The sequence below is a fragment of the Pinus tabuliformis genome, chromosome 3_1, assembly GCF_031772625.1.
Source record: "Pinus tabuliformis cultivar Carrire ecotype Pingquan chromosome 3_1, CPIR1, whole genome shotgun sequence".
Taxonomy (NCBI): domain Eukaryota; kingdom Viridiplantae; phylum Streptophyta; class Pinopsida; order Pinales; family Pinaceae; genus Pinus; species Pinus tabuliformis.
This window is the reverse complement of record NC_142301.1, coordinates 590702175-590711707: the sequence shown is the minus strand read 5'-3', so window position 1 is coordinate 590711707 and position 9533 is coordinate 590702175. Positions and strand designations below refer to the sequence as shown.

At 41.0% G+C, this 9533-nt stretch overlaps 1 protein-coding gene across 1 annotated transcript; it reads right to left on the bottom strand.

Moving 5' to 3' along the window:
* Positions 1-4549: 4549 nt before the first annotated feature.
* On the bottom strand, positions 4550-6337 carry LOC149188389 (UDP-glycosyltransferase CGT-like). The gene has a single exon (XM_089413000.1). The coding sequence runs from the start codon at positions 6288-6290 to the stop codon at positions 4794-4796; it is 1497 nt and encodes a 498-aa protein (XP_089269126.1). The 5' UTR covers positions 6291-6337; the 3' UTR covers positions 4550-4793.
* Between the last annotated feature and the right edge of the window lie 3196 nt (positions 6338-9533).

Below are 9533 nucleotides of genomic sequence, written 5' to 3'. Positions count from 1 at the left end.
ATCAAATGACAGATTGTACACATCCATCACCAGATCATCATCAAGGAGGACAACCCATCCTTGTTCACTCGGGGCTAGTTCTGATTCTGTAGGTGGTGGAGACTGAGGTGCGACCTCAGATGTTCTCGACATGAGGTCGGTATCTTGGTCCTGTGGCTCCTGTTCCAACTCCATGTTCGTTACTTCAACCATTTGCTCAATCTACTGAGCAAGTTCCCGAACCTGCACCTGCTCACCCTCTTCTTCATCTCCTGGCTGCTCTAACTCCTTAACCTGTATAGGCACAGTTTTCTCTATCATTGCGCCTTGCCTTTCTTCCTGTTCCTATTTCTTCTTCTCTTCCCTTTCTCTCCTTCTTAGCTCCTGCTCTTCTTTCAGCGCCTTCTCTGTTTCCTGCAACTTCCTCGCTACATCCTCCAAACTTTGCTTCTCTCCCTTCCTCTGTTCTAGTCTCCTTACGCGTTGTTGCTTCTTTGCCTCTATTTCCAAAGTTACTTTCTCAATGAGAGGAACTTCTCTGAACTTGTAGCTTTGCTTAGCCTCTGGGTTCTTGGAAATCTTCCTCTTGCCTTTTTCCTACGCCGGTTTGTTGCTCACTGCTGCTATTGTTGTTTCTTCTTGAGGTGTTGCTACTTGCAGAGTTTCTTTCCATTCTATAGCCATGATGCCGGTTCATTGAGCTTATAAGAGTTGTAGCAATACCTCCAAGGGTCCTCATTTAGCCAATGACATGCCCCGTGGATCCATGGATAATACACCTTCGCACAATGGTTCTTGCATATGCAGTGGGGATCATACATATTGAAATCCTTGGTGCCAAACTCAAACTTCTCTAAGTCCTTGATCTCAACATCCACATCCTTCAAGCTCTGGATCTCGTACAATCCAATTCGCAAAGGAAGAGCAGGCCATGGTGCCTTCTTCCTCTGGTGTAGTCCCGCTGATAACCCTATGGAGATGTGATATGCAACCTCTTGCATGACCAACTTATCCACGGAAAATCTTGGTAGCACATGCATAAGCTTCTCTCTGCTAAACATCTTGATGAAGGTGCCACTAGGTGAGGCATACCAATCTGAAACGTTAAGCGTTGCATGCATCGCTTCTTGGTACATGCAAGGTGGATCCCGCTCAAAGATAATCTTGTAAACCGGGGTGATGAAATGGTCGGATAACCTCACCATGACTCCTCGATAGCTACACTCAGAAAGAAACTTGCAATAATTTTTCATAACATTCTCTGATGGTGTCCATGTCCAACCCATGCTAGGAAATTGATGTTGGGCACATATTGCATCAAGTAGGTATGCAGACATATAGAATCTTGCTTGCTCATCCTTGGGTGGATTCCAGGCATTAGTCACATGCACTTTCAACTGAAGAGCTAACATATCCGACCAGTTGAATGACCTTCCTTAATTTGCCAATTGTTCCAACAAGACCACCCAATTATGCGGAAAAGTCTCCGTGCTCTCTTGATCGTACAAGTGGCATGCAAAGATGATCAAGAGTTGGTAGGCCTTTCTGAGTGACTTAGTCTTGTAGACCTGATTGGGTGTCAACCTGAACTTTGATGGATCTTTTACCCAATGCTTCATGATGTCTCTAGTGTTCACATTGTTGTTGGGAGTATAGAAGAGTGCATCCATGCGGTTCACCGACTGTGGTAAGTGATACATCTGATGATATTTTTCTGTCTGAAGGTAGCAAGCTGTGTTCCACTGGCACTACTCAATGTCATTGTCTCAGGATTGATATGTGAGGCAATCTAGTGAATGATGTCCGCACATGGGAAGGTGGGGTACCTACATGCAACCTTATACATGCTTGACTTATGGATGTTGACATAGACCTGTCGATCTTCCAAATCTTCCTTGAAGCTGCATGAAAATATGTCCTTAATTCCCTGACATGTTATCTTCATTTCCTTCTCTATGAACAACTATGCGTCTACATAGACTGGCAAGTTCATTGACACATGTTCAACTACATCTCCGGTGCTTCTCTCTACAGTATCCTTTGATCTAGCTCTATTAGAAGCCATGTTACCTGTACTGTTGAGACGCTGCTCAACAACTGTTGTACCTGCAGAGATAGTGGACACTCATGGCATGCAAATGTTAGCTTGAAATAAAAAAACACTTCAAGGGAAAATCATGTAACAAACTGGGCAACTTCTGGGCAAGATTGCACAATTCTATGTTTTAGAGGTGAGGGACTGTTAGCTGGATCTGCGCATTGCGTAGTCCCAACTACCAGTGAGAGGTGATGATGACTGGAACTACACAATGAACAATCCAGTGTGGCTTGCTGATGACTGGAACTGCGGAATGCACAGTTCAGTCTGGCTTTGATGCTGGCTGGGACTGCACATTGCGCAATCCCAGTGGGCAAGACTCTGGGATTGGCTCCTGGAACTGCGCAATGCACAGTTGGAGCCAGTCACTGGCAGCCTCTGCGCAATTCCTGGAGCCAAGGCAGAGCCTTGAGATCCAGAAATGCGCAGTGCATGCCGGGAAGAGCTAGATCCAGGCCAAGGAAGCCTAGATCTGCCCAAGGGCAACATGAAAATGAGCATATCTGAATGTATAAGTGAAGGTTGGTGCAAATATGAGTGAATGGTGATGCATGCAATCAAAACAAATGCAGGAATCAGTCAAACAGAAGAACAACGAAGCTTGTGGAGAGAGTCGTCTCAACGACGACCATTAGTGAAAAAACTGGGTTATGCATGTGACGCTTAGGAAACGCAATGCAAAACTTAAAACAACACTTATACAAGCTAAAACAAATCAAAACTCTAGCAGTCATTCAATAAAACAGGTAAAACAACATTCTCATAAGCCAAGGAAACAAAAGTGACAAAAAAAGCAGCAAAAGATATGAAAAGCAAGACTTACCCAGAAAAGTTGTGCCGACTATGCCGAAGGTTCCTAGATGCCTCGGGAATGCTAGAGCTCTAAGCTCGAATGTGCAAATGAGCTCTGATGGTGTCCATTAAAGAGATTTGATCAATTTAGGGTTTATGATGTGAAGGCCAAAAATCTAGGAAAAACGACAAATGGCGGTAGTTTCTAAAAATAACTCAAGTGTAACTCCAACTGCTAAAAATAGATCCCTATTTTTTAAGGATGCTTTTTTGCTTTTTGGTCTTTGCTTTTTCAGGAAAGGATGCCATGCATGCATGGAGAAATTGTGTAGTTTTGGGAAGAACCGGGCAACTCACCGGCACATGCATTGAACAACAGCTGAGGGAATGCTTCTGTGCATTTCCTGGGCTGAGTGGCTCTGGCTCATGTTCTACGCAAATTCCCAGCTGAAGATAAGCTGCCAACTGGGTCTGCGCAATTATGGAGCTGAAGCTCACTACTGGGTTGAACTATGTATTTCCTGAGAGCAAGGGTGGTTTCCCTCTAGGATTGCGCAGTGCATCAAGGAAGTGCTAGAACCAGATGCAACCAAGTCACAGGGTCAACTTGTGGTTAGACACAAAGCAAGTAAGCAAACACAAGCTGTGAAGCGAAAGATAAAACTCAAATGAAAGCACAAGTACTTGGGCAATGTAAGATAAGTGGTTGGGAATTTAATAGGGAGACTCTAAAACAAAGCGAAGACAAAATTTTGAAGGGTGGTTGTAGCCGCTATAACACAACCTTAATGAGGACACACTAGCATACATAGAGGACAATGAGGTAGGGGGTGCATACACGCTAAAATAATGCATGCACAATCCTCAAATAATTTCTAGTTCAAATGATTTTCCTAAATTAACAATTTAGTTATAATTTTGAGTTTTTCCATGCACAATTAGAGGGCATAGATCCTAGGTGCTCATGCATGTGGATTCAAGTGTAAGTTAAGGGCATATATCTCCATGAGGATGTATGTTTGCATGCACGAGGTCATCTCCAATTTAGGTGCACATATTTGATTGATTTATCCATGCATGGAAAGAACACTAAGATTATGAATTAAGAGCTTTAATTGAGGAATTGTCATGCATGCATCTAGTTTCTGTACATACTATGCTTCTTGGTGTATAAAGAAAAGGTAGGGTGGACCACTTTATAGTTTGAGAGTTTGACTTTATCATTGAGTTCTTCTCTATTTTCAAATTTAATAGAAAATTAGTGATGTTATTTTGAGTAAAATTACTCTTATCACAAAAATTTTGATTGATATTTGTCAATTTTATTTATCTAAATTCTAAATAGATTCTAAAATGCATAATTTACTTTTTGACAAATTACACATATTCACAAATAACTTACACATATATAAACCGAACTACGTCTAACTTAAACTAATAATAATAACATACGTATAAGTGAAAAATACATCCCTCTAAATACAAACTTCCTAATTGAAAAATCAAATTCTTTTAACTACAAACTTTCCCTAACATTTACACTATTAAAATATTTATATCACAAAAAAGAAAAAATTAAAACACTCCTTGATGTGAAGTCACCCGTTCCCTAATCCGATAAAAATAATTTATTGAATATGATAAAGATATTTTCTTACCACACTTAAAAAAAACCTAAAATAACTCTACACTAACATTAATAAACAATAAACAATGCACAATAATTACTAGCACCGTTTCGTATTCTCAACATTACAACATATCATCCTTCACAGGTATGAAACCAACTTTTTTTTCAACCTGGGTTTTGCAATCACTTATACGCTAAGTCCAATAGACTTTTCAAACCAATACTGAATCTAGTTGGGCATCCAGATAAGTTAGGCCTGCTTGCAGCTCTCCATATTGGTGGGTGCTAGGTAAGCTATGTTGGAATGAAGCATGATTGCCAAGTTTGGAAAGCTTCTTGGAGGCTGTTCTGAGAAGAACCTCCTTCTCTAACTGCCCTTCTTCCAAGATCTGCTAATTCAGCGGCCTTCTTCCTGAGTTGATCCCCTTCTCCTTCCATCATGCCCCTCACCGCTCTCTCCACCTCCTCTTTTCTGACAATCCCATCTTCTCCCTTTTTAACCTCCACGCCCGCCTTGGCATTCTCTGCCACAAACCTCGCATTCTTCATCTGATCTGCAAACAGGGGCCAAGCAACGATCGGAACTCCATAGCCCACGCTCTCCACCACCGAATTCCATCCGCAGTGGCTCACAAACGCTCCGACTGCACGGTGTGACAGAATGACCACCTGCGGAACCCACGAAGTGACCACCATTCCTCTGCCCCCCACGCGAGATTCGAATCCCGGAGGAAGAACAGTCGAGGGATCGAATCCCTCATCGCCCATCACAGAAATCCTCAGCAGCCAGAGAAATCGTTGCCCGCTGCGCTCTAACCCCGAGGCGAGTTCTGTGATCTGAGACACCGACATGGCCGATCTGCTGCCAAAGCTCACGAACACCACCGATCTGGCAAGTTGCAAGTCCAGCCATTGCAGGCACCGTTTTGCTGTATCGTGGTCGTCATCGGGGCTTGACAAAAGCTTTAATGAGTTGGAATGCATCATCGACATGGATGGAAGAAAGAGGGGTCCGATCGGGTATACGGGAGGTAATCCCTCCATCACCTGCCCGCTGCGGAGGGCGTCAAGAAACGGAGCTTCGAGATCATAGAACGTATTGACAAGAATACCCGAAGCCTTGAGGGCATTGGAGCCATTGGAAATGAAGTGTTTGTAGAACGCACTCCCTTTGCTCTTGAGACCCTGTGCGATTTGAGAGGTGGGCAACGGGAGGAAAGCGGGGATATTCAATACCAATTTCTCATCACTGAAATCGCAGCCCTGAGAATCGAGAATTGGGGCGTAGAGGAAAAAGCCGAGCGACAAAGCAGAAGCCGTGTATAGAATGTAATTAGGGATGCTGAACTTGGCGGTGACTTGAAGAGTAGTAGTGAGCATGGGATCCGTGATAATGGCGGAAATGGGAGGCCGCGATGCGGAAGAGCTGAGCAGATCCGTGAGAAGGAGGTGTTCCAAGGCGTCCATGGAGCGACAAAGGGCGTCCCACTGCGCAAAAATTGGATCTTGGGATTCATTTCTCGTTGTTTCAGATAACGATGATCGAATTTCGAGCTGAACCACGCGAATGTCGAAACCCGAAGAGGCGATGCCGTCGATGTGTGCGGTTTCGGAAGGACAAACATTGGCCCTGGTGGTGATGAATGTGACGGAGAACCCGTGGTTGGCTGCTAAAATTCCTGCGAGATGAAGAAAGGGCGTGAGATGACCCATTCCGGTGGATGGAAACAGGGCTACGTGACCCCTCTTCCTCCCGTCACTGTTCTTTTGAGTTTCTGCAAGCGTGGCCATCTGAATACTTCTCCCTCGATTAACCAAAATAGAAGGGGCGCTACCGTTTCTCGTCTGTTACTTGAAACAAAGACGTAATCAGGGCGTATTTACTTTCCTTCACTTACATGGATTTGAGGTCACTGGAATTTGCAGTGAAGTACTTCGGTTCATTTTAATCTCCAGACGATCTGATCTCGCTCAACCGTTGTTGCTTGACTGATCGCTGTTTCTATCTACTATCGTACTTGGCTACAGGGTAATTGATGGTCTGCAATATTGGTTGTAAACCATCGGATTTAAAGTTAATTTTTCCGGATACGACAATGTAGAACCAAGGCTATATAGCGTTAAATGTCGTGCAGCGGGTGCTTAGTTCTCCTTCGACCTTGAGCACCAAACTGCGAATCTCGTTGGAATTATGATTGCGAATCACACTTTCACTACGATTCTCATGAAAGAATAATGGATAATTTTATGACAGTCATTTTCAATAGCCAATTTATATAGTGACTTGTCATGGGTGTATCTATTTTGCAACAGCGTTTGAGAATTCTAATTTATTTATTTATAATTAAATGATGAATTTTAATTTTAATATATATATAGAGTTGAAATACATTATATTTTTTTTTATATGTGGTATTTATATGTGGTATTGATAAGTTATTGACTATGATATAATAATATATTTATAAGTTTAGAATCATAATAAAGTAGAGGCAAATTTGTATGGTAAAGTTCTGTGAATTTAGTTAATTTTTATGATTTATTTATTTTATTTTATTTTTATTTTTATTTTTTATTTTTTTTGGGATTGTGAGATGTATGATTATGTAAGTGTTTTGATGTTTATCATGAATTGATATCTATTGTTATTTTCCATCCATTTAATTTATATGGCTTAATTTTAAAATAAGATTTCCAAAATTTTAATTTAATCATTAATAATTAATAAAGTGATGGTAAGGATTTAACTTTTCCAGAATATGCACATAAATTTTTTTGTATTAGTCAAGATAGAGGGTTGAGATTAATTTCAAAAATAGTTATGCCCATTTTACTTCTCAATTTAATTAAAAAAATGAGATATATATATATATATATATATATATATATATATATATATATATATATATAGGCAACTCAATTGGTATTAATAACCCATAGTATTGTAACTAAGTCTTTTTATAGGTTAAGAATCTCCATGGTAAAGTGAGTGAATTTAATTAATTTTTATGATTTTTTAAATATTAGCAATGTGAGATGCATGATGATGAAGTGTTTTGACGTCTATCATTTATTTATATCTATTTGCATTACTAGTCAAACACAAATATTTAATTTATATGGCTTACATTGATAGAAGTGTCTATTTTGGCATAGGGCTTCCAAAATTTTAATTTAATTATCAACAACTAATAGATGGATAATACAGATTTAACTTTTATGAAATATCGTCCTAGGGGGTTAGCTCAATTGGTGATTGAAGTAATGTTTGGTGATCGAAGTAATGTGAGTCTTGATTTAACTTTTATGAAATATCATCCTAGGGGGTTAGCTCAATTGGTGATTGAAGTAATGCGAGTCTTGTGATAACTGAGAGATCCAAGGTTTCAAATAAAGTGACTGAATTTGAAAAAAAGCATATTATGTGTTCCTTTTGGGATCTTACTGGGTCATGTGGTGTGCAAGCAAGGATTGATGGTGGACCCTACAAAGATTGTTGTGAATCTGGAGTCCCCTAGGAACGTCAAGCAGCTACGCATGACACTGGGACATACAGGATACTATAGAAAATTTATCAAAGCTTATGCTCAAATCACTACACCCATGGAAAAACTGCCAAAGAATGATGCAACATTCTGTTGGGCTGAAGAATGTCAATGCAACTTAAATGGGTTGAAAGAAAAAATGGTCACAACGCCGATCTTGGTATTCTCTGATTGGAAAAAGGAGTTTCAGGTTCAATGGATGCCTCTTGCATTGCGTTGGGTGCAATGCTAACACAGGCTGGGGAAGGAGAAATGGACCATCCTATAGCCTTCGCGAGTAGGAAGTTATTGAAGGCCGAGAAAAATGATTCATCGACTGAGCGCGAAGGATTGACTATGGTGTATGTGCTGCAAAAATTCAGGCATTATCTCTTAGGAGGGCACTTCAATATGTACACAAATCATTCTTCCTTGAAGTACCTAGTCAGCATGCCTGTGTTTGGGGGGGGGGGGGAGATCTGCAGATGGTTGCTAATATTTCAGGAGTATGACTTTGAAGTCATTGTGAAGCCAGGGAGGTTAAATGTGGAACTTGACCATCTGTGTGGATTGAAATAGGAGAGGAGCCTAATAATCTGGAGGAAGGGTTGCTAGATGCGCAGCTCTTTACGATGCGTAAAGCAGGTGACCATTTTGTAGACATTATTCACTTCTTAACTACGGGGATGACACCAAAAGGATATATAGGCCAACAAAAGAAGGAATTGGTAGTGCGCGCGGTAATTTTTTCTGTTATTGCAGGACATTTGTATAAAATGGGGGCCGATTAAATATTGTGAAGATATGTGCTGAACTTTGAGCGAGATAGCATTCTCGCTAAAGCTCATTCGGGAGCTACGAGAGGCTATTATGTAGGTAAGGCAATTGCGTAGAAGATTTTTCACTCAGGTCTATGGTGGCCACATTGCACAAGGATTCCAAGATGTATTGTAAGGCATGCAACACATGTCAAAGAACTGGCAGACCCTCACGAAGGGATGAGTTACCACTACATCCTTAGGTGTCCTTGCATGCATTTGAGAAGTGGGCGATTGATTTTGTTGGGCCAATTCAACCTCCAGGAAAGAAAACATGTGCACGCTATATTATCACTGTGACGAAGCATCTAACCAGATGGGTGGAAGCATAACCAGTTAAGGATTGTACAGGGGCTACGACAACAAATTTTTTGTTTGAGTATGTCTTAACGAGATTTGGCTACCCGAAAATGTTAATGAGTGACTGGGGTATGCACTTTCTGAACGAAACAATCAATGCGCTGATTGAAGATTTCTAGGTCTACCATCAGAAGAGTAAACCTTATTACCCACAGGAAAATGGAACTATTGAATCCCTTAACAAGATTTTGGAGAACATGATGATGAAGATCTGTAATGCATAGCGAAATGACTGGGATGTTCGCGTACTTGTAGTAATTTGGGCCTATAGGACTACTTGTAAGAAGCTGACATGGTAAACACCATTCAGATTAGTATTTGGGGTCGAAGTC

Bases quoted from the DNA above. Each gene is read 5' to 3' on its own strand.
- LOC149188389 (XM_089413000.1), bottom strand. From the start codon at position 6,290: ATGGCCACGCTTGCAGAAACTCAAAAGAACAGTGACGGGAGGAAGAGG.